The following is a 25,864-nucleotide window of genomic DNA, read 5'->3' as shown; positions in this document are numbered from 1 at the left end:
TCGGTCTACGCAAAACACGAATAAAAAATAGGTGCTTCAAAAGTGTTGGAGGGCCCCTTTAAAATGCCACTTCTTGTGGTATAAATGAGGTCAAAGCTGATGAAGTGGTAAATGTACTCAATCCCACATCAAAGTCATCACAGCAGCAGTTAGCAATCAATATGATATCGAACTACAGTAGACTCTCGTTAAACGGAACCTGGAGGGACCAGGAAATGTGTTCCGTTTAAGAGGAGTCCCGTTTACTGAGACAGGAGCAGAGTTGCAGAATCCAAGTATGAAACCAACCGTATTAGGGGCAGTTGTTCCGTTTAAGCAGCAGTTTCGTTTAAGAGATTTCCGTTTACTCAGTGTCTACTGTAATCTCACACACATTTTACCAAGATAGTCTGCCTGTCAGGTACAGATATACAGCTAAATCAGATACATACCGACAATGCCAGTACATGTAGCATAGTCAATATGCCAGTGTGCAGCTAGTATACAAACTGTATACTAGATGATAGCACTATACAGCTTGTTTTTGGTTTCGTTCAGGCTCGCTGGATGGTCATAAGGTTAAAGTTCATTGTTTTCAGTTCTCCAACACCATTTCGGAGCAGGACCGGAGCAGTTACTAACAATTATTACCCTTTGGAGCAGCATGGAGCAGCATTTCTCATTTGGAGCAGTTTGGAGCAATTGGAGCAGCGCTTCCATCACTGGACATCACCCGGCACGGAATTCGTAATTGCCTTTTTTCAAGCCAGATATTTCGTGAAGCGAATATACTTTGCCCCACGCCTTGTTTAATAGACCTATGCTATTCCTGCACATTCCAACACTGTTGCGGCAGCATCATGTAGCTCTTGCACCATACAGCGGAATAAGACGAAAGCTCACACGTTAGAAATGTGGGCACACAAAGCAGGCTGTGCATGTCTATCACGCATCACATGACCACTGGAAGCCGTGACGGAGCCATGGAGAAAGAATGCACCTTTATAGTGATTCTATGTAACGAGACTCCGCGCACACCTTTCGTTTTAGTGGATGGCTGGAACTTCCAAGAACGTTTCCCCGAATAATGAGGGAAAATCTATATATTATTATGAACCAACTAACCCAGCAACAAGTACTTCTAACGTTTCCCCCCTCTGGTGATCTGTGATCGGTCTTGACATGATAAGTTATAGGTATAAATTTACTATATTATATTTATTACTGTGATTACAACATGACATTTGGGGCATAAAATAATAATGAATGCAAATAAAAGCACAGAATAGCGAGATGTTAACTATATAGACATCTGGTCTATTTGCTTTTAGCTTGCCCGTTTCAGATAAATCAAGTAGCCCCATAAGCAAGAAGAAGTTCAGTAGTTGTCCCTCATAAAACTTCTCCAAATAACTTGCACCATATGAAGAAAAAGAGCATTTTTTCAAGATTACATATATGTATGCCCAACATATGTAGAACAATCTTAAAGGGACACTAAAAAGAAAAACAATTTCTATTATCACAAAATTACTCTTTCACAACACCAAAATCACGACGCTTGCCACGACAAGAGTCTTTGTAAGCAAGAAAATGCACAAAAAGAAAATGCGGGTGGCAGTGCCACGTTAAAATTTGTGTACCAAACGCTGCGGTATCATAGACTTTGACGGCGTCTACTAGGGACTACGTAGTTCCTAATCGGTAAAAATCAAGTACATTGCCCTCTGAGGGGGCCATAGACTTAACATACCAAGTTTCAGGAAATTTGGTTGTGCCAATGTCTCCAAAATAGGACAAATCCGTGCCGTCACATGCGGAGATTTTGGCGTGAAATTTAAAAATGGAACTTTGGCCTTGATTTTTCTTCTCTAATAATAAACTTATCATGGTGAAATTAATGACATTAGAGTTTTCATAGTACAGTTTATCACTATAAGCCAATTCAATGTTTCACTTTAGTGTCCTTTTAAAAACTGAGCAGAGTCCAAGCCCGACCCGAGCTCGCCACCTCAAGCCTTGACCCGACCCTCAGCCCGGAGCTTCAGACCTGAGCCCGTGCAGTGCTCTACTAGGGACTTGAAATTACATGAGTGAATACACTCACATAACCTCCAATGTTTGCATTATTGTTCCTAAGACAGCACAGTGGCAGCTCAAACATCCATGTAAATGCTATTGCAATAAAAGTATTGGAGTGAGAAATTTGGTGAAAAGGCACTGACCAGCTCCAAACATGCCACCAATGTAGGCGTGGCGTTCATCAAACCCCTTCTGGACAATGGCGTTGATAAATGGTGAGCCATGAAACAACATGCGCTCATTGGACTGGTTGTGGTTTTCCTCAGCGACTTCCTTCCTCCGATGACAGTAGCGTTCCAGAAGTTTCCGATTGCGAACTTTCTGAATCTGAGAGAGATGAAAACAAAAGAATAGAGCCCAATCACAATATATGCAACTGCAAAGCTTTAGATGTTAAAAGGTATCTGTCCACTGTCCCTTGTGTACACAAGGAGACATGCGACCCCCATCACATGCTGAAGGTCTGTGGTGACATGAAGCAAAAAAGCATCTCAAACTACAGATGAAGCAAACTCTTGCGTTCTGGTTTAGTTTTACTCTCGTAAATATTGCTACCCTCCTGGGGCAGTGACATACCTTAAACTGGCTGCCTCAAGTATCCAAAGAGGTCATGTGCAGCGCCATCACTATTTCTGGTATACTCAAAGCAATAAAGCTCTTTTATCTCAATTCTTCCTTACCACAGCAACTGGACATCACACCAGGTTTCAAGGCTCTTAGAACCCATCTACAATGCGATACATAGAGCAGCCTTCTGTTTTCTGAAAAAGTTAATTTTTTTGCCTTGAGTAGGCAATACTTAATCAATATACAGAGGTGCACGTGTAGCGATTGTGAAGATGGTCGGCACTCCTCTGTCTTTGGATGATTGCCAAGATGCTACCAGTAAGTACATTGATCATGTGAGATTCTGGGACTTTGATGATTCCAGGGATGAGACAGCTCAGATTGCTTTTGGAGCACTTCTTGGAGCAGAAAGAAATAGCATATTGGAGCAGAAAAACTGTTTTGGAGCAGCCAGTAAAAAAAAAAAGCAAGGGAACCCTTTCAGTTACGGAATAGCACAGGACCAAAGCACTGTTAAACTATTTTAGGACAGCTTGAGAAAATGTTTTACGTCGGGGTTCTTCACCTTGTAAGGTTGCAAGCTGAAAAAAATGTATGAGGAGAGGAACTGAGGGGCTCAAGTATTTTCATGAATTTTGATATCATAAAGAAGAAAATAAACATTGCATGAATATTTTATTTTGACATCAATGCTTTTGCTTTTTCTGCACTTAAGGGGGCTATGACACTCAATTTTAGATGATGATCCGTGTTTTGTGGGTTCACAAACAAACTGGTGAAATTATAGTGCAGTTGGTCGAAAACGTCAAGCTATTTCAGCTTTCAGCTCAGCATTGAAATTGAATGATTTGCAGAGGCTGAAACTTTAGTCGAAGATGACGGCTCCGTGCCATGTGGCACATGTCACACACGCCATGGCAAAACTGCAGTCACTGGCGGTGGGTGGGGCTCATAGCCAGCAATTTCTAGGGCTTATTTTGCACTGAAATATTCTTTTACGGTCCATTTTTCATATATATATATATATATATATATATATATATATATATATATATATATATATATATATATATATATATATATATAAGCAAAATAGCTTCTTTTTTCACTGAAAACAACAAATTGCTGGGTGACTGTGTCATGGCCCCTTTCAGTAGTGGGTGCAGAAAAAAAAAAAAAAAAACAAGTGGGAATGTCGCCAGGCTAGCAGCACATTCTATGTTCTAAGTACAAAACGTCAGAAGAAAAAAAGGGTAATTGCGTCACGCAACCTGCAAACACACAGCTGCACTTGGTGGACTAATGTGCATGGTTCCCTCGAAACAGTAAATTACCAGCAAACACTTGTTCCTTGTTCAGGAGCTTTTCCAACTATTCAGTGGACATTTTTTTGGTATGAGTTTCAGCAAATGTCGTTTGTGCAAAGTATGTTTACAGTCTTCAACAGAATGTGCGAGCAAAGCAGCCCGATGTTCCTGCTGTGCACATTGTTCTTTCAGAAGACTGAGCACTGAGCATGGCTAGCGCATCCACTTGAGACACATGGTGCGATTTTGGGTGCGATACGCTGTATTCCTGCAAACGGCCGCACTTGACAGACTGCCAACAGGTCCCAAACCCAAGTGACGCCGGTCATCGCACAAGCAACCAATCTGCTGGAAGTCGCCACGCAGCTGGCGCATCGGTCTTACCGCCACAGCCATTGAACACATCCCATAGGTAGCCCAAGCAGTGTGGAGCAGGTGACGAGGTTAGCCGTCTCCTCATTACTCAGGTCGCCCAGGCCGGGACGCTTGCTTCGTTCACTCATGACAGCAGCACGAAAATCGGCTACAATTACTTCCAGGCATGAAACAGTCAATAACTAATGGAATAAAGTAAACTGAAAGGGCGCCTTCTCAGAAACTGGCAAGCAACGGTGCGATTTATTCTCAGAAATGGTCCGTGTGGCCACCGCAGCTTTTGTTTCAGCGCAGCTGCTTGCCCGGCTTGGCATGTTTACTCATTGCTACCAGCGGTGTCACAATAGCTAACTGCATTTTCATTTAAAGGATACATCATTGTGCAGACAATGACTTTGTTGCTGAATATACGCGCTCAATCACAAGCTGAGCACGGAACACCCACGGTGTCGGGTGTGGACCCGATGGCCACAGAACTAGCCTACATACACCGGCCCCCATAGATCGGTGGCAATCAGCATGGGTGGCATTGGGTGCGCATTTACCCAAAGCTAACCGTGCATAGAGACGCACTTTTCTTAATATCGCTCACGCTAAACAAGCAAAAGTTCTGCAAAGCGTTTTTTCTTGCATTCTTGGTGAAACTACCAAGGATATTTCATTTGCACGACTGGAACCCGGCACTCCAGCGCCGCATCCAAGTGGATGCAGCCAGTGCGCCACCAGCCAGTTCATAGTACCATGTTCCTGAAAAACAGTCGAGTGTGACAAATCGGACAGCGACAGGTCGTGTACGACCAATCCTGCGAAACCATCTGTTGAGCACAGCACTCGAGTTTCCAGAAAAGGAATCCATGGTTGTCGGTTCCTGTGTTTTGAAGCTGTGTGGCACAATATCGGGAATATGACGGTTTTGGCGGAACTTGCCACAGGAAGTCGTAAATGTAGCACTTTGAGAAACGGAGCCAATCCCAAAAAACACATTTAAATTGTACAAATTTGTGCTTCCTCGTTTATTGTGGAATGTCTCGTAGCACAGCACATCAGGAAACGAGAAAATGGGTAGAAATGACAAACGCAGCCAATCCCAAAAAACACAGTAAAAAAACCTGACATACTGGAAAAAGTACCAATGTGTACTTCCTGGTTCGTTATCATGGATTGACTTGTAGCACAGTACAGCAGGAAACAAGAAAACTGGTAGCAATGAGAAACGGAGAAAATCTCAAAAAACACTGTTAAAGAGTCTGACATACTGGAAATGGTACCAATTTGTGCTTCTGGTTTGTTATCGTGGAATGACTCTTAGCACAGCACAGCAGGAAACAAGAAAATGGGTAGAAATACATAGTTTTCACGTGACGTCAAGGACCGGTTCTCTGCACTGGGTACCTTGTAGCGACGCCTCCACCGTCGCACACCCCCGCGGTCGTAAAAACTCTGCGGGGCGCCTCGGTTCGGTGCCGGACCGCGAGCTCCCTTTTCTTTCTCTCTTTACGAGCATTCCTCTCTCTTTCACTCTCGCCACTTCCGGTGCAGTGTGCGCACTTGCTCTACTTTCCTCTCTCTTGTTGGGCAGAATAAACCAGACGTTGTTACTGAAAAGACGTGTCCGTCTCGTTCAACCCAGCTCTACAAAGTGGTGACCCGGACGTGATTCGCGGCACTGCCGAAGTATTGTAGAGCCATACAACGCAACGAGACGCACCCCAACACGGAAGCTACTGGCACGACCGATCATGACGTCTCTGCGGTCTCCTTCCGACTTCCACCTTACTGGGACCGCAACCCTTCGATCTGGTTCCTGCAAGCAGAGTCACAATTCGTGCTTTCTGGCGTGCGCACGGAACAACGCAAGTACCATCTCGTTGTTTCGGCGCTGTCACCTGCCGCTGCCGAAGAGGTATGTGACCTACTTTCAGGACCGCCCTCCGCCACACCATACAGCACTCTCAAGGCTGCTCTGTTGGAGCGAACGACGGCATCACAGCGTTCTCGCATCCAACAACTGCTCTCCGCGGAGGAATTGGGCGACCGCCGGCCAAGCCAGGTTCTTCGTCATATGCGTACACTGATGAGTAGCAGCGCAACTCCCACAGATGACAACTTGCTGCGCGAACTCTTTCTGCAGCGCCTTCCGGCCAATGTGCAAATGGTCCTCGCCACTGCATCCACGTTGGACCTCAACAGTTTGGCCAGCCTGGCAGATAAAGTCCTGGAGGTAGCGACGCCGTATGTGTGCAACGTCACGCCATCATCCAACAACGTGAGTGTCGTTCCACAGATATCATCTGCCCCTGCTTCTCCTATCGACGCACTTTGCCATCACTTGGAAGAACTGGTTTGTGCTGCGGAGCGTCATTACCCCCCACCACGTCACCGAAGAAACCACAGCCCAAGCACCCCGCGGTATGGACGAGAACAACGCTCCCGGTCTCCCACACCACCAAGGATGTGTTTTTACCACCGTCGTTTTGGGAAGGACGCGCGTCACTGTCTCCAACCTTGCTCGTGGCAGGAAAACAAGCAGGCCGACCAATAACGGCGACGACGGGTCAAGGCCAACCAAAAAGTCGCCTACTACACGTCATGTGCAGAATCACAGGCCAGCAGTACCTGGTGGACACTGGTGCAGAGGTCAGCATCATTCCGGCACAAAAATCCGACCGAACGACACCCCCGATCTCCTACCTTCAAGCTGTCAACGGTAGCAAGATCCCCGTGTACAAATCGCGGTCGCTCACTCTCAACCTCGGCTTGCGCCGCGTGTTTCGTTGGGTTTTTCTCGTCGCTGACGTACGCCGTGCCCTCATTGGCGCTGACTTCTTAAACCACCATGGACTGCTGGTCGACGTGAAACGGCATCGACTGCTAGACACTACTACACTTCTCTCTGTTCATGGTGTCGTTTCCCATGACTCATGCATAATCGCCCCAACTACAACAGTGGCCAATGACCGTTTCTCTGAGCTTCTTCGAGAGTTCCCAAACATCACCCAACCACCTGACTGGACAAAACCAGTACAACATGATGTCCGCCATCACATCATCACCACTGGTCCACCTGTTTTCGCTCGCCCACGACGACTTGCTCCTGATAAGCTCAAAGTTGCCAGGGCTGAGTTCGAACATATGATAGAACTTGGAATAATAAGACCATCATCTAGCAGCTGGGCGTCTCCACTCCACCTCGTTCCCAAAAAGTCAGGTGATTGGAGGCCTTGTGGAGACTACCGTTCCCTGAACGCAAAAAACCGTTCCGGACCGGTATCCCCTGCCTAACATTCAGGATTTCACATCAGCTCTACATGGAACAACAGTATTCTCCAAAATTGACTCAGTCCGAGCCTTTCACCAAATTCCAGTAGCAGAAGAAGATATTCCTAAGACAGCGATTACCACCCCATTTGGCCTCTTCGAATTTTCGAGAATGCCATTCGGCCTTCGAAATGCTGCACAGACATCACAGCGGTTCATCGACACGGTCATACGCGGCTTGCCGTTCGTGTTCGCCTACGTCGACGACCTACTGGTGGCAAGCACATCTCACGAGGAACACCTGCAACATCTCCGTCAACTTTTCGAGTGCCTGTCAGCAAGCGGAATCGTTGTGAACACTGCCAAAAGTGAGTTCGGAGTTCCATTTCTTAATTTTCTGGGCCATCGCTTGGACAGCACTGGAATTAGCCCTCTTCCTGACAAAGTGCAATCCATCGTCGAGTTCCCCAAGCCTACATCAATAACCAAACTGCGCCAGTTTCTAGGGCTCGTAAACTTCTACCGCCGATTTATTAGAAACTGTGCTACGTTGTTGGAACCCCTCGACCATTTGCTTTGTGGCAAACACTCGGAAACTGCACTGCCATGGAACACCGCGGCGGACGAAGCTTTCAACTCCATCAAGCACGCTTTGGCTGAAGCCACACTGCTTTCGCACCCCAACCCGAGTTACCCCTTGGCACTCATGACTAATGCATCCTGTTCTGCGGTTGGGGCCGTACTCCAGCAAAAGGTGAACGATGAGTGGCAGCCCCTTGCATTTTTCTCCAAGCGCTTGACCTCTGCCCAAACAAACTACAGTGTTTTCGGCCGTGAGTTGCTCGCCATCTTTCTCGCCGTGCGGCATTTTCGATACCTACTTGAAGGCCGCTCTTTTACAATTTTCACTGACCACAAACCTCTCACCTATTCAATCGGCCGCTCTGACTCCCTGTACACACCACGCGAGGTGCGCCAGCTGGCCTTCATCTCGGAGTTCTCAACCGACATATGCCACATCAGCGGTGTTGACAACGCTCCAGCGGACGCCCTCAGTCGCGTGGATGCCATCACGCGTAGTCGCTCCAAAAGTTCTACCTCAACATCATTTCCCTTCAACCTCCAAGATCTGGCTGCAGCCCAATCAAACGACACCGAGCTTCAACACCTACGCGAAGCGTCCACATCACTTCAGCTCGAAGCAGTGACATTTGAAGATGTGCCAATAATTTGCGACACCTCCACAGGCACACCCAGACCATTCCTAACCAGCCCTTTCCGGAAGAAAATATTCAGTGCCTATCACGGTCTTTCTCACTCCGGAATTCGTGCTTCCCAAAAGCTTATTTCGTCACGCTTTGTCTGGCCGGGCATGAACGCCAACATCAGGGATTGGGTCCGTGAGTGTGCACCTTGTCAGCGCGCCAAAGTTCAACGGTACCCCGTTCCCCCGTCAAAGCCTTTCTTGCAACCCGATGAACGTTTCGCCGTCGTGCATATTGACATCGTTGGCCCGCTACCTCCATGTCAAGGCTATCGCTACCTTCTCACCTGTGTCGATCGCTTCACCCGCTGGCCCGAAGCGACGCCTATGCCCGACATGTCTGCCGCTACAGTCGCAGAAGCTTTTGTTTCCAGCTGGATATCCCGTTTTGGCTGTCCGACAACGATTGTGTCTGACCGGGGTCGCCAGTTCGAATCGTCCCTCTTTTCGGAGCTTCTGAAACTCTTGGTATTTCACGCCTACGAACAGCGTCATACCATCCCCAAACAAACGGCCTCGTCGAGAGATTCCATCGTCATCTCAAGGCAGCACTCACGGCGCACAGTTGCCCCGACAAGTGGGTTGACCGCCTCCCGCTCACGCTTCTCGGAATTCGATCTTCTTTCAAAGAGGACCTCTCCTGTTCCACTTCCGAGCTTGTTTACGGCACTTCGCTTCGCCTGCCTGCCGATTTCTTCGAAGAAAGCGGCAGCGCCAACAAGCTAACAGCCACTGAATACGTCGACCAGCTGCGCGAGGTCTTTCGACACATTCGTCCGCAGCCTACACGCAGCCAGCCACGTGCAGCATATATCGCTCAGGACCTACAAACAGCGACACATGTGTTTGTGCGGTACGGCCCTGTGCGCGCCCCGCTTCAACCACACTACCTCGGCCCCTTCCGTGTGTTGGAGCGCCGGCCTGCCAACTTCGTCGTCGACATGAACGGGACACACGACACAATCGCGCTTGAGCGACTCAAGCCAGCGTTCAGCGAGGCACCCGCGCTTAATTACCTCGCCGTGCCTCCCTCCGCTGGACACAACGGCTCCTCCTCTCCATCGTGCCTCTCGTCACCACCACTGCGCCGTGTTCACTGGGATGACAATTGAACTGAATATCGCTCGTCGCACCAGCTTCCTCTCTAAGGGGGGAGCAATCTGTAGCGACGCCTCCACCGTCGCACACCCCCGCGGTCGTAAAAACTCTGCGGGGCGCCTCGGTTCGGTGCCGGACCGCGAGCTCCCTTTTCTTTCTCTCTTTACGAGCATTCCTCTCTCTTTCACTCTCGCCACTTCCGGTGCAGTGTGCGCACTTGCTCTACTTTCCTCTCTCTTGTTGGGCAGAATAAACCAGACGTTGTTACTGAAAAGACGTGTCCGTCTCGTTCAACCCAGCTCTACAACCTCAACACGGCAGCCACCGTGACTTTTTATCTCATTAGAGTGTGTCAGTGCGGGGGAGAACACACAGTCGCTCGGTCCCCGCGTTATTTTATGTTCTCCCCGCTTGCTTCTGTTCGCCAGCCGCACCAAGGGGAACACAAAGGAACGCGAGGGTGCACCAACACTAATCTGATGTCACTGTTTCATTCTCTGCGCATTCGAGTAATAGTTCACGCAGCATCTTAACCAGCTAGTACTACAAGATGGCGACCACGGTGACGTCAATGAAAACTGTACAAGAAACTGAGCCAATCGCAGAAAACACGGTTAAAGAGTCTGACATACTGAAAATGGTAACAATTTGTGCTTCTTGGTTTGTTATCACAGAGTGCCTTGTAACAAGATACAGCAGGGGGGCTATTTTGTAAGCGTTTTGTCACAGAACGGAGGCACTGATGAAATGAAGCGTCATGAGAGTACGAGAGGGTGCCTCAGGAGATTTGTCGAAGCTCGTCTGACAGTGAGACGTGAGAATTGCGACCGGAAACAGCGGTGCTGTCAACCATTTTGGGACAGAACGGACGGAGGCCCCATTCTGTCCGATAGAACGGATACAAAACGGTCTCCGGACGACTTGGATTGAATTGAAACGTAAGCGCTGGGGCCGGAGAATCGAATTAGCCTGCGCTGTGTCAGGCTTACCACAACCCCGTGCTGATGGTCTGCAAAAATCGCAACCAGGGGAGCTATTCTCGATGTGTCCACTTCGGCCGCCACTGACTGGGCGGAGCTCGGCGAGCAGCACGCCTCCTGTTTAAGGTTCTTCTTCCGCCACGTCATTTTGATGTCACAAAGCTTTCGCAACACTGGACACAAATGAGAGGGACGGAATGAGCTTCAATGCAACGAACGCAGACCGTGCATGAACTCTGACCAAGTTAGCCCTCGAAATAGGTTTAAAGCGATACTGAACAAAATTTTCGCCGCCGAGATAAATGGCCCAATTGAAAGCTTGGGTGCTGAAATTTGTTGAAACAACCTTCATTTCAGCCAGACACCAGCAGAAAATAATGAACTTAATGCATTTTTCGCAAATTGGCGCATCTAGCGGCCGTGCCGCGAACTAGAGAGGAAGTGACATGAAACCCGCCGGATACTGACTTGCCAACTGTGCTCACTGCAAATCGCTTACCAATCGACATCGCAAGCCACCACCCGCTGCCGCGCGTCTCTCTCAAAACGTGTTCTCACTGAGGAAGGTCGGGAAGGTGTTCTCCGTGCGTGTTCTCAACCTGCAACAAACGACGCCAATGCCACACTCTCGACCGTATATTTGTTTTCTCAAGCGGAGCTTGCGCCCACATCTACGAATATGCCGTTTGTGTTTTGCGCTGCTATGTAATGTGAACGGTGAAGCACCTGGTGCAACGCAGAATGCCTCAACGCAGCTCTGCGCTAGGGTGTGCGAAAAGCAGCGTCGAGAGAGACAAGCCCTGTCATACCTTTCCGACAGAGCCGAAGCTTCGAAGGATATGGATTCGCGCTGCGTGCCCATCGCAGCCAACATTGGCGCCTTCAAAGCGTGACTTTTTGTGCTCCGAACACTTTGAGGATAGTGACTATGAGTCACTGTATAAATTGGTGGTCCCGGCTGCCGACCCACGTTGGGCTGTGGCGGCTCGTCTGGCTCGTCGTCCTCGCTGTCGCTTGACGAAGCAGAAGGGTCACACGCATATGGTTGTATTTGGTGCATCCGTTTTGAGGCCTGTCGAACTCTGAGTCGCAATCACCGGTCGTGGAACCGTCACTCGCACCTTGCATCTTTGCGCGCTCGTGACACGCTCGGTAGTTGTAGTGGTTTTTGAGGAAGAAGCACCATTTGGTCTCCCATGTGGGGACAAGGCTCAGTGCCACCCCCAGCCACCCTCGGTTCTTGAGAGGAGAGGTGGAGAAAGGGAAGTGGCAGGGCAGGAGAGAGCGTGCCTGTTGCCCTCCTCTTGCTGGAGCATTCGACGTCACAGCCGTTGACAAGCGCACTGGCGTGCAGCCGCCGCACTCTCACAATCCACTAAAAATACGGCCAACTGCTCGAAATTACATGAAATAAATGCTCTTTATAGAAACAGTCGTGTCGTCTGAGTCGAAGGTAAGTGTTTTCGTGACTTTTTCAAATTTTTGTTCAGTATCCCTTTAATGCGGTCACCTGCCTAACGCACCTGGGAGGTCAGTACACATTCCCAGCGTCGTTCTCAAACATCTGAACACGTTCATATGCAAGTTCAGATTTGTCAAGTTGGTTAAACCCTTTCAGACGCCACCTATGAAGAACTGTCTCCAAATGTGTCAAATCGATACAACATTATTTCAAGGCACTCAACATTATATTGCAGCAAAAATAATGTCATAATATGTTCATTTATGTGTGTTATAGCAACTAATCCTAATTAGGTTGTAATTAAATATCTGTTTATCCTGAAGTCACTGATGCTATGTTTTGGCATAAGTAGAATGAAATCTGAGGCTAGAAATATAGTGCAAGTTCATTTTTGGTTATGTCTAGTTTGAGCAAAGAAAAATTATACTTTTCACATGACTAGCAGGAAGCGGCACGTCGAACGACTCGTTGAACGTGGTAGTGCCGTCAGCAAACTGATCATATGCAACAGTGCAGGGCATAATGAAGTTAAATGAAGACGAACTTATTATGCAGGAGGTTCAATTCATCCAAAGCTCTATATATCTCGCTCTTTCTTAGCCCTTAGTTAATACAAATAGCAAAAACAATTGGTGTACACAATTGTGTATATAGCGTGTCAAAGGGTAAAGTGTCCTGTTATGTAACAGCTAGCTGCTTTTTCAAGTAACTGAATGCGCCCTGCCGAAGTGGACATGTCCACAAGGTGCACACATCAAGAGTAGCTCCCCAGCCCCCCACCACCAAACGACTCGTCAAATTGCAATACCACCTAGCGTCCACTCAAGACATTAACCCAAATAATTTGGTAAAGTCATTTCGCTCTTCAATTTCAAGCTTTGAAAAACAATGCCTGCCAATATTGATGAGCTATAATAATTCTATATTTCTTCATGCGTTTCTGAATTGCTCGCCTATTGGCTATTTGCTCCCTCTCATGACGTTTCGTTCCATCAACGTCTCCGTTATGTGACAGAGCGCTTACAAAATAGCTCCCCAAGAAACAGTTAGAAACAACAAACGGAGCCAATCCTAAGAAACACAGTGAAAAAGCCCGACTTATTGGAAATGATATGAATCTCGGCTTCTTCGTTTGTCATCACAGAATGCCTTGTAACACAGCACAGCAGAAAACTGTAAGAAACGACAAATGCGAGCCAATCCCAAGAAACACAATGAGAGAGCCTGACGTACTAGAAATGGTACCAATCTGGGAATCTTGGTTGACATCATGCAGTAACTTGTAGCACAGCAAAATGTTTGTATTTCTTCCTGCATTCCTGTTATGACCCACTTTATGATCTCGAATTAAAAATTGTTTTCTTGATTAAACAAAATTTAACTGAATTAAGATTTCTATTGCAAAACTTGTGCTTCTCAATCCGTTTTTCTGCATGTTTTTTATTCGACCACCTTGGTGTGTTGCCACATTTTGGCATTGGACATCTTGACAAAGGAGATTTCTGCGAAATTTGGGCTTCCATTGTAGGGCCTGTGTGCAGCACCCAGGTGAAAATAAAGTTTTAGAAGATAGTATGAGAATAATACTAAGTTTGCTTCCGTGACTGTGTTTTGTGAAAAGACAGATGCCGACCAAATTGAAGTATTTCCTTCAGAGATAATATTTCAACTTGGTTAATGGCTGCAACTTACCAAAGCAAATGTCTAAAGAATATGCGAAATGGTCGATTATTAGAAAATTCTTATTTGCACCTGTATGTCCACCCTTTTGGGAAATTAAAATGGCCCTTATGTGCCTAAAAATGTTTTTACATTCCTAAAATTTAGGAATAGACTGCAATTATTGCCTATATATTTCTTTTAACTTTTCTGCACATTTTATCGATCTTGGTTGCCTGCCACAGTTGAGACAGTTGGCACAGAATGACCCTGGAGTAAAGCAAAACAGACCTTGATGATGTTGTAGCGCATGAAAATCCCACCAGCATATCCATTGTCCCTATGTTCACGGATGGTGGCTTGAAGCTGTAATGAGAGTCAGGTTTCTAAATTCCAGAAATTGAACAATCTCTTATTATTTGAGTAATCACAACAACGTAAAATCAATAACATGACTTGTTGCAATAATAAGTTTTTCTAATAACTACTGACAGGTGAAGTGATGTGATTGGAAACTCCCAAGCCTAGAGTCATTGTGCACAATGCACGTCTTAATTGAAACACACACACACACACATAAACACAAAGATGACTTCATCATTTGCAATCCTAGTTTGCAAATCAAATGCTGCTGGCAAGCCCAAGCTGTAAAGAAAAATAAAGCTAAATATGCAGCTACATCAGGATGCTGTTTCAAGCTTAGTTACTGTAAAAACTAGAAGATAGGTCGACTGCCGCACTATGAAGTACTTAATTAAAGGGAAGCTGAAGTGGTTTTAGAATTCGGTAAAACTTTGTTGTTAACACGGACCAACATTATGGTCGACAATATATTTTTTTCTACTGTTCTGACAGCAGGAACCTTAAAATATGCGAAAGAAAAGTTCGTCTTGCTCTGCCCACGTGAACGTGGCAAAAGTGTGGGCGTGAAAACGAACTAACCGGAACTATGTCATCGTCAGGGAGCCGCGAAGCACTGTCGTACCTCCGTCCGTGGCCTCCATGACTAGTTCTGGCTGCGCGCGTTGGTGAGACTGATCACGAAGGCCATGCTTTGATGTTGCCGATAATGCGCACATCGAAGATGACATTACCGCATTCGCTCAGCATCTCAAGAAGCCCTGCGACTGCAGCCGCCATTTTTTGCTAAGAAACGCTATTTGCATTCACTTCTGTGAACTCTTACATTGGTTTTCGAATTCAGCAAGGATCAGGGGTGCAACAGCCGAAATAGGATTTGGAGCAATTTTTGGAGCAGCAAAATGTTGCTTTTGGAGCACAAATATCCAAATTTGGAGCAGGTTACAAAAAAAAAAAAACTGAATATTTTAGCATGAAATCCCAAATTTGGAGCAGCATAACAAAGAAGGCTTACTTTTAGAAAAGAAAACAAAAATACGTACGAACCATTCAACATCAGCTAACTCGTGAGCACGTGAACACTGCTATTTCAATAAAAGCAGTGTGTTGAGCCACCCCACAGTGTGAACAATGACTAAATCCACATTAGCATTTGCAGGGGCTGTCAAATAATTCGACAGGCACTGCAAATGCTAATGGGGACTTGCAAACCTGGCAACCTCGAAATTCCGGAGTTTCGTAAAGCAGGAGCAAGTGGAGGTAGCGAAAAAATAAAACTGGCGTACGTTTTTGTCTATTTGTTTCTCAAGGCCGCAGAAACGCCATACACAGCAGCTCCAAGTGATTGCCAATATTTTTTAGATGTCCCTTCTAAACCTCAATACGCTTTTCCACAGGACACCAGTGTACTGTGGCAAAAGTGGCTTACAAAGCATTCTGCACGCGATAAAAGCATCAGGAAATTTGAGAACCACTCTTCTTTTTAATTGCGAGAGCAATTATATGGACACTCTCGACGGGTTTTTGCCGTCATGTCCCATATAAAGTCCAAATTGACAACATCCCCCCGCGCACAGTATGTTCTACCGCGGGTAAAAGCGCGCGAGTGCCGGTGACGAACGCGGATGAAGCAGAGATCAAACGAGCCAGCCCATCTCCGTCCCTTGGAGGGCGCATGCGATAACACCACTCCGCTCGGGAGGCCTGCCGTCGAAGCAGAGAGGAAACGCCATGCCCATCTTGAACGAGCATGAAAAGATGCGAGGGGGGGGGGCTGTCGCTCGAGCAGCAACTTTGAACTTTGATTCTAAGGGCGCGGTTGCGATCGCTGGCGCGCGCGCTATCTCGGGGCAGCCATCAGCGGGCGGCTCGTCTATCCTGCCACGTGCTCTCAATGCGAAGACACTGTGCACAAAGAGCATCTTTCCCTGGAGCGGCCGTATTCTCTTACACCAACGTTTTTTAGAATTATGCGCGATCAGATACAAAACAGCTTGCTGCCAGCCGAACTTCCTATAACATTACAATTTGTTGGTATCGCATATATTGCTTCGTCCTTGCGGTGAAACTGACTTTTTTCTTTTCTTTCGCTGGGGGGTTAGGGCTAGGGTCTGCGCGTCTGTATTGGATGATGATGACGCCCACACTGCAGATGACCAATGCGGCCTCCATTTCTCGCTAAAATTTGAGCAACCGAGAAAATTTTGAAGCTGGTCGGGCATTTTGGCACAGCGTGGTGCAATTTCAACAAATTTCACGGTTTTGGCTCAGCTTGGCGCAAAAACACTGAATTGTATCAAATTGGCGCAACTGGCGCAGCTGTTGCATCACTGAAGGATCCAACTATGATTACACACTCCAAAGTCATTTTTTTAAAAAGTTTTTTTAAAAAAGTCATTGATAATATACTATCGACAGGAATACGTGCAATGACTTCAAGTTCAAATTTTGGTGTTCTCTGAGCACTTCTGGGCAGCTAACGCCATGTAAAGGGTAAAACGGGCAGTAATTTATCAGTTTCACTTTTGAGTTTCTTTTTTCTGCTGCGAGGGGGGGGGGGGGGGGGGGATTTTAAAGCTTTTTTGCAGTCGGCGAGGTATGTGCGCATGGTTTCGGTTATGGCGTCGATGTCACTCGGGGGTGACCCACGAAAACGGCAAATTTCGACGAATTCCGATGAATCTGAGCGAGAATCTCTGGATGATGGCAGCAGCACAGCCCCGGAAGACAAGTTCAATTCGTCAAACTTCAGTACGAAAGGCAATAGTGCATCAAACAGCCCCGGAACATCAGCAGGTATCCGCCGGTAAGTCTCGCTCTCTCCTTGGGCCGTTTTATCACTGCTGCGCAGGGGCGTAGCCAGAAATTTTTTTTCGGGGGGGGGGGGGGGGGGGGGTTCAACCATACTTTATGTATGCTCGTGCGTGCATTTGTATGTGCGCGTGTATATATACGCAAGCAAAACTGAAAACTTTCGGGGGGGATTTGAACCCCCCCAACCCCCCCTGGCTACGCCCCTGCTGCTGCGTGTTGATGTAAACGTATCCGGTGCGTGCTAAAGGCCACAGCTCTTATCTGTAGGGTGTCAACTTAGTTTGGGCGGGGGCATTTGGCACCGGCTGCAGAAAGAGCTGAGTTCTCTCTGCGAAGACAGCGCGGAGTGGACAGTGACCTAGCGCTCCGGAGTGCTGCACGGTGGCTTCCTTGTGTTGTTTTCACCACAGAAGTCTTCAGAGAGATATGCAACCACACAAATAAGCATGCGTCAATGCATATTTTCGAAAAACCAATTTATAGTGAGAGGGACGTATCCTGGAGGAGGGCACCGAGGAAGAGATGCGCAAGTACATCGGACTTCTGGTGTACACGGGAATTTCCCAAGTCCTGCACCTGCATTGCTATTGGAGTCTACGACATATTCAGGCCTTCTTCCACTGTCAGTGATGCCACGGAAAAGGTTCAAGGTGCTGCTTGCCTTCTCGAGTGTCTCTGATCCGGAGAAGACGACTGTTGCATCCCACGGGAAGCTTTACTGCGTGTCTTCTCTACTGCAACACCTGAGGGTTTTTCCACGCCAAGCGTCCCAGTCATTTTGGCGATAATCACAAATGTATTTGAAAAAAAATCCTGCTGACTTATTTCATTTAAAACAGTGAACTGCTAGAATATTTTGGCGAAAAAAAATTCCAGAATGTTGTCTGGCTGTTGTTTGTAAGAAAGTTTATTTTCAGACTATCATTTCTTGTTACAATACCAAACTTGATTTACATGCAGTAAAACCTCGGTGATACGATCACAGTTCATACGAATTTCGGGGTGATACGAATATTTCGTTGTTCCCGGCCAAGGCCCATTGGCCTGCAATGTAAAGGAGTGTGGTTGTTGCGAACCGATTTTCACCCAGCGACGTTTGATACGAACGTACGCTACCGCTCAGGTACGAAGAGATGCTGTCTGCGCTGTCCCGGAAGAAGCACCAAGCACGTGCGAGCGTGGGAACGCAAGCGTGGGCATGCGCGCCGCACCGCCAAATCGTCAGAGTCACGGTGTAAGAAAAACACTTTTCTGACGGTCAGAATCATAGAGTTTCTTACAATAATACCTCAGAGACGCATCACGGCCTCCGAGATTGTGTGCGCGAATCTTTGGGGCTCTTATGTGCCTCCATGTGCCTTCACGTTTACAGAGGACATTAGCGCCATGCTTCTTCTTTTTATTTTCTAACGCGTTGACGCGGGCTGCTGTCGTTGTACTGTGTTTACGCGTGCCTGCCTCGTGCATCAGACATCCTATGAAAGGTGGACGAGGAATGAAAGAAGGCGAGGACGGTCTTGCAATTGCGAAGGAGTCAGGCCTCACAACGTCAACATACGCGACCGTTGAGGTCGCACTTGTGCGGGCACGGCCATAAATCTCCCAAAAAACATCCTCAACACCTCCGTTATAACACAGGACCGTGGTTATGTAATTTTGTGGTCTTGATCCATCGCGTCAAAACGCTTTATTTGTTACTTTCGCTGCAGCACTCCGGTGTCATGCAAAAAAGCATACTAAAATTTGGAAGGGGCTACTGCTGTCGCGGGTCACAACACACCTGGTTCATTAATTAAAGACGTGCGTACGGGCCGTATATTTACGAGTGCTGGTATGATTGCCGACAACTAAAAACTTAACGGACAATCATTCAGGGTTCTTCCCGACGTTGCTGCGGCCCTGAAAAATAATAAATGAAAATGTACGCCAACTTTCTTTTGTCGCATGCTTATTTTCTATGCTTTCTGGTGATACGAATTTCGGATGATACGAATATTTTTGGTGGTCCTGTGAGATTCATATCACCGAGGTTTCACTGTTTTAAGGAAAGGCGTTTGTGTCAGGTGTTTGAATGTCAATAATATTAGTGCAACTTTTTGGCCATATATGTCTCTAGACTGGTCTGGCACTAAAAAAACACTGACCAAACAAACACGATTATGGGATGCTTGTCATTTGATTTTCCTTAGGCCAACTCCTCCTCCTCTGTGTTAAAATATAGTCACATGTAAACAAAAGCTTATGAAACGAATTAAATACATGATAAATTATCACTTTGCCTTCAAGAACCAATCAAATGAGCCAGAAACTGTTTTCACATTTTTTTTGTATTAGAATTTTCCTAGGGTTCAAACAATTGTGGTGCTATGTCAAATCTGCAGAAGCATTTGGTGTGTGAAGGGAACATTTTTTATTTTTATTTTTTTATTAATTTTATTATGTCACATGCAGAGTTATGCCCTTCTCTTATCCAGAAATAAGGCACTGGCATAAAACAGAGAAGGTCATTTACAGTGATGTATTGACCGAAGCCATTTCAGTGCAGCTTCTGGAGCAGCTCACTTTGAAGTAGCATAACCACCTTTTGGAGCAGTTACCTGTCACGCATTTTCGAACCAATTATTTACGACTCTAAGCTGGAGCAGTTGTGTATGTTTCAGGAAATCGGTTGATGCACACATGCATGCGTGTTTACTTAGAATACTCCTAAAGACAAAATTAGGTCACCATTCTTTTTTTTTTTCTGGGGGGACAGTCACAAGTTTCTTTAAACCCTTGACCTCGGGCCACCTAACCCTTCTCGGGAATTCACATCATATTTGTAAATGAATCAGGCTTTCCTAGATGCTTTAGTTAGAGTACTGGAAGCACATACTGTTCAAATTTTTCATGCATTCTACTTACAATGCAACAGAACTACTCTCTGATAAGGCTTGTGATTTCAGCACAAACCTAGGCTTTTGTTGTGTGGAGTGGCTGCATGCTTTATGAACAGAATCATTAGAATTCTGGTTTATGGGCAGTTATTAACAAACAGGGTTAACTGGTCCTTTGTGCCTGAAATCTAATCTGTGCTGTATGAAATTTGCCGTAATAGGCAGGTAAGCATTTACTATGAACAAGATGCACCGTTGCCGTTGTTGAGAAGCCCGAACGAGATATACTGAGATACCGGGACACCACGCTTTCTCAGCGAAATCCCACGGTCCACTGCAGCACATGAAATTGTTAGTAAAGTCTGCCCATTATATGGCATTAAAACTTAAGCACCCTGCATTAAACCTTCTGGAAGTAAACCAGAACAGTACCCCAATTTCTTTAAAACGAACTAACTGAAACGAAATGGTCTGTCATACATATTTGTACTGCTCACTGTAATCAAGTAAGACTGTCATCCTACAAAAACTCGTACTTGCACCAATTATTACTTTTCTCTGACTCGATCCACAACAGTTAGAAACTATTTTCTTCTCATTTTCTATTCCCATGACCACTCGATATTACAGTGGTAACATAAATACGAATATCTAGCACCTGCAGTCTTCATTTCCTAAAAAAGACCGCAAAAACGATGTCTTGGCGCATGCTTGGCGCAAGTTAGGAGATTTTTACCAAAATGTAGCAGAACGTAGCAGATTTCATCTCTTGGCGCACTTTGGTGCAGCTTTCCCATCACTGCATTTGTGCAACACTAAATTTCATCACCCAAAATTATTTGGGAGTTATTTTTCCAATCAACTTTTTTAAGATACCTTGTAAATTATAGGCTGAATTTTCATCACAAGTCATGCATAAATGGGTCAAGTAGTTAGGCAATCCATTATGTCATTAGTATTTCAAGATTTTAATTATTTTTTGCAAGTTACGGCCAAATTTAGCACATATGAAAAGAAGAAGTTGATATGAAAGCAAATGTGCATCTGCATAAAGTTAAGCACTGCCTTAAGTATACCTCCTCACCTTCGGGTGTTTATAATGCTCAGTAGAGCTGTGCTGCTGGTTCAAAAGTTTTGTGTACAAGTGAAAACAGAGTAATAAAAAAAAAAGCTCATCCCTCTGTCATAGGAATCAGTATCACACGAAAGTGAAACGTGTATTCACAGAGGTAGTACAGTGTTTATGTCCATTGATATATGAGACCTTGCATAATGTCTATTAGTGCATGGCAGCTATAGCACCGCCAAACACAAAGAAGGATGCACGAAACGAATGCACAAGTATACTGAGAACAAGCGCAAACTAACAACTGTTACAGTTGTTACTTTTTAATCTTTGAGCAGTGTGTTCCTTTTGCCAACTCCAGCAAAGTGACCTTCGTGTACTCGGTAACTTCAATGCGACCTTTGCGGTGAACGCACAAAACGTGATCCCCACTCCCCTTCACGAGATAAGCGCGTGCGCACCGCAACGACCTTTAAAGCACTCTATTCGCTCACCATTAGTGTGCTGAAGAACGCACGCTTTGTGGCCGAGTTGTTTAGCGACGCACGCTGTGGAGTGAGAGGAAGTGATGGAACTTTTTTGTCTCGTTTTTTTTTTCATCTGTTAATGTACATTTTACAATGTCATATCTGTGACGGAAGTGAGTCGGTGAAATCTTGGTGGACCCCGGCATAAAACACTTTTGCATTAAAAATTAAACTGAATTCACTAAAAATATTGAAAAACAATGCACGCAGCAGCAGCCAGCAAGGCACACGAAAACAAGCATAACAGGAAGTATTCTTGCACGCGTTTCTGGTGCAGGCGCAATGTTGCCAGAGATGATGTTGTAAGTGGTGGGCTGGCACAGCACTGCCTTATTTCAGTGGGAATTGCAATATCTGCATCATGGGTCTTTTCAGAGACATGCACACTTTGATTTTCTTTCAAACTAAGCATTTTCTTGGCAAGAAACAAGCACTACCGAGGTTTCTGGAATGGTGTTTCATAAGTCCACGCCGACTTCATATTTGCCTTACAGTCCCTTTAAGGTGCAGTTCGGTGCAATTGGTGCAGCGATAGTATCACTGAATATATAAGGCAAAGGGAAGTTGGTGAAAAAAGTTGTTGCAGGTGATGACCAAGCCCACAGCTACCGCACCACATGTCAAGCGTTTTACTAATTAAGGTACTGCAGTGGCCATCCTCCTGCCCATTTTCTTGGTTTAGCCAGCATTTCTAATCTGCTCACATGCTACGCATGAAAACATGCATAATACCCTCCCTGTACAATTCCAAGCAAAAGGGGAGAGGGGGAGGAGCTCGTTCCCCGGGCCAATCGTGACCAAGAAGAAACAGCCAGAGCCCCTTGACTCAAAAGCTTAACTTAACATGCCCTTGCAGTAAAACCTCAGTAATTAAGAAGTCTGGATAAACCGGGCTTGTCTTCTGGTGTTGCTATGCATATGCATTACTTACTGATGCCAAAATCTTGTTCTATTTCATGTTTTTGGCTACAACCCAATTGAATCTGTGAGAACAACAAGAGCAAAGTGCCATAAATGTGCAACACGAATCTGAAAGTTGTGGAGAATCTGTACACTCCCAGCGACGTGTGGCATGTGCTGCCAGGTGAAGGGCAGGGGCCCTCCTTTCTGCAACGCTCACACGGATTCATGCCTCTTCCTTCCTTTATTCCACACTGAACCGGTTGACAGAGGCCACTGATTTGTGCACATCAGGAGGCGCGTGCGGATTGGACCAAAAGCTTGACAATGGGAATGCAGAGCAGGATTGGATGCACCAGCAGGAGAAGCCCCCTTTGATGGAAAGTAGGCGACAGTGAAAGGTGGCCAGCAGTGGCTCCACGGGAGTGCCCAGGTAGGCCTCGGCTTCCCTTTGTGTATGCCGCGGTTGCTTTCCTCGTCATGCGCATGGCCCGCCAAACGTACTGGGTCACTGCACTCGCAGAATCATTGGCTACCCAGGCAGAGGCCTGAGTAGTGGCATCACCCAGTTCTTATCACCGGCCACACAGGCAGACACCTGAGTTGCCACAGCTTGCCGAGCCCATCTTCAAGCGACTACCCAGGAAGGCGCCTGGACTCGTTGCATTCTACGAGTGTCACACTCCCGAATGATAATAAATGGAAAAAGTCCGTTCTACGTCATCTTGTTTCCTCGTTTGCTTCAGTGCAGCAAAGTATGGCCTGTAGGAGTCATCTATGCCTCCCTAGGCAGAGTGCTTATGTAGCACCTCCGTGCAATAGGGATCCCACAAAGTGTTGCCATCCTCCAACCAAGGCAAGGTGGTGTTGTGCACATGAAACACATTGATTGTTGCGTTCATTGTCGCATGTGACACTGCGTACCTACCACTGGCGCAGCCAGTTGGGCTGTGTGGGGTGTTCAAAACCCCCCAAACTTTTTGAATTTTGCATGTATACATGTACACATACTAACACACATGAATATACATAAAGGGTAGCTGAACTCCCCTGACCCCCCAAAAAACACTTCTGGCTGCGCCCCTGGTACCTATATTGACCACATGCCTTCTATACTGCATAATTGGTGGTTGAAATTCAGAATCAGATCAATAGTGCTGTCCGCAGTAGTGGTATTCCATTTCCTAAAAAGAGCCATGACAATTTAGCAGAGTGTAACATTGGGCGAGTTTGTGCATAGCTTAAGGTGGTAGGCCACTAAAAAAAAAAAAGTTTTTTTTCAAGAGCAGCCAGAGTTGAAATAATGTTTTCTTCGAAACAAGCATGTCTTATTTAACTTACCCAGCCATTTACAGTGCAGAATATTGATTATTTATCTATTGGGAGGTAATCTTTGTCAAAAATTGCATTAAAAGTGGTAGTCACGCCAGCCGTGACAAGTGACTAATGGGCGGCTTAATTCAGTAAAGCTTTGGCATCTGTGTAACTAAAGGTTGGAGCTATGCAATGAACTAGGATAAATATTATGCAGTAAATATCAAGGAAGTAATGTTAAACAAACGAAAAAGACGGAGAAAAAGAGCGAATTTAGACTCAACCTGTTTGGAAAATCAGCTGTGAATTCAAAAATACTCCATGAATTTCTTTTATTCCCGTTCACCGCACACATATATATCTCGTAAATTAGTATACAAAATTTCAGTTCGAAGTGCACACTGAGAAAAAAGTTATGAAAGTTTGCGTCACAGGATTTGGAGCAAATTCTTATTTTGAGACAAATGCAAAGATTTCAGAGCTTGCAAAAGGTGTGCGTCCCCCTTCTGGCCGTTTTTAGAGATATAAATGCAATTAGAAACAAAAAGATATATTTAATGACATCCTTTGATGTAACAACCAAAATAAAATTTATTAAGTATTTTGATTATCATTAATATAGAAGAAACAACGCTTACTGTCGAAACCAATGCAATGTGGTTTTGGTTTCGCTATATGAGCATGGGGTATGGAAAATTTGCTGTAACTCGAAAACTCATGGTGATGAAAGAATAATTTTTGTTGCAACATATTTTTGAATGTTTGGGTGTGCCCAAGAAGCGAAAAACTAAAAATCGATTTTGCAGAAAAAAAAACTGACTTTTGAAGGTGGCCTATCACCTTAACGAAAATTTAGTAGCACAAACTGAGAACTAGGAAAAAAACAACAGAAGACAGGACAGGACGCCAGGAATACACAGGTATTGTCGCGAGAGACTGTTCCTTTATGCCTCGCATTAACAGGTGTACTTTCTTTTCCTCTGACATGAGGGGGTCAGCCCGTCGAAACAATCGCAACATGTCTTCTATAAACATGGCGACGCTCTCGTTCGGCATTTGAAACCGCGAAGAAAGTGCCTGCTCAGCTATTTCTTTTTGTTCGGGGTTGCTGAAGGCCTCACGAAGCTGCCGGTGGAACTCTTGCCAACTGGTGAATGAAGCTTCGTGGTTCTCGTATCACACTCTTGCCGCGTCTACGAGGGAGATGTAAACGTTCTTCAATTTACGACGATTCCACAACCAGTCTTCCACATCCTCACTGGCATCGCCGTGGAATGGGTTGGGCGTGCGAGGCGTGTTGACGACACAGGGTATGGCAGCGAATGGGTCATGCTCGGTTTGGGTTGCGGTCGTGGCAGACATTTTCCTCGAGGAACTTGCCAGGGGACCGTACTGTGGTGGTAGACCTTGAAGGCGGCGGCTGCTTCGATGGATATCAGCAGACCCTGGTGCACTGGCGTTGGTTGCTTCTGGTTCAGGACCAGCAGGCATAGGACGTCGCCGTACCCAGCACCTCCACCAGTCTGTCGCAAGAGGAAATGACACACAGGGAACTCGAAGCGACCAGCTGTTTACTTTCAGCCACAACAGCCACCAACTTCTTCGCTCTCTTTTTCCGCCACCACTAGCGCGTAGCATTATACAGACGTCTTATCCCGTCTGCTCTTGCTTTTCCTCGTTCTCAGTTTGTGCCACAATTCTTTCATTACCCCTAACAAAAGTTCCAGCTGCTCTCGCCTCCAGGCATCCCCCATGTGCAAAGATCCTAGATGTATACCCAGCCAAACTTTCCATGAAGATGAGTCCAAAAAAAAGCGTGGTGCAGCTTGGGCGCAAGGCTCAAGGCACAGTGGAGCTGACCGGCTCAAACCAGCCGTTTGTGTCTCCCACCAACTTGCGAGCATGGTACCATTCGTTCTCGGCTTCTCTCACGTCGGGATCTTCTTCTCGACATTGTTGCTTACTGGCCCTCCAAG

At 46.1% G+C, this 25,864-nt stretch overlaps 1 protein-coding gene across 1 annotated transcript in view; it reads right to left on the bottom strand.

The window, feature by feature from the left end:
* The window catches only part of LOC119379489 (poly [ADP-ribose] polymerase tankyrase-2), a 536,202-nt gene that overhangs the window by 61,884 nt on the left and 448,454 nt on the right, over positions 1-25,864 (bottom strand). The window contains exons 23-24 of the mRNA XM_037648790.2: positions 14,323-14,397; positions 2,205-2,388 (exon numbers count right to left, since the gene is read on the bottom strand). Of these exons, the coding sequence (XP_037504718.1) occupies positions 2,205-2,388; positions 14,323-14,397 (259 nt within the window). The remainder of the gene's footprint in view (positions 1-2,204; positions 2,389-14,322; positions 14,398-25,864) is intronic.

The sequence above is a fragment of the Rhipicephalus sanguineus genome, chromosome 1 (assembly GCF_013339695.2).
Source record: "Rhipicephalus sanguineus isolate Rsan-2018 chromosome 1, BIME_Rsan_1.4, whole genome shotgun sequence".
NCBI classification, from domain to species: Eukaryota; Metazoa; Arthropoda; class Arachnida; order Ixodida; family Ixodidae; genus Rhipicephalus; species Rhipicephalus sanguineus.
This window is presented reverse-complemented; position numbering and strand designations above follow the sequence as displayed.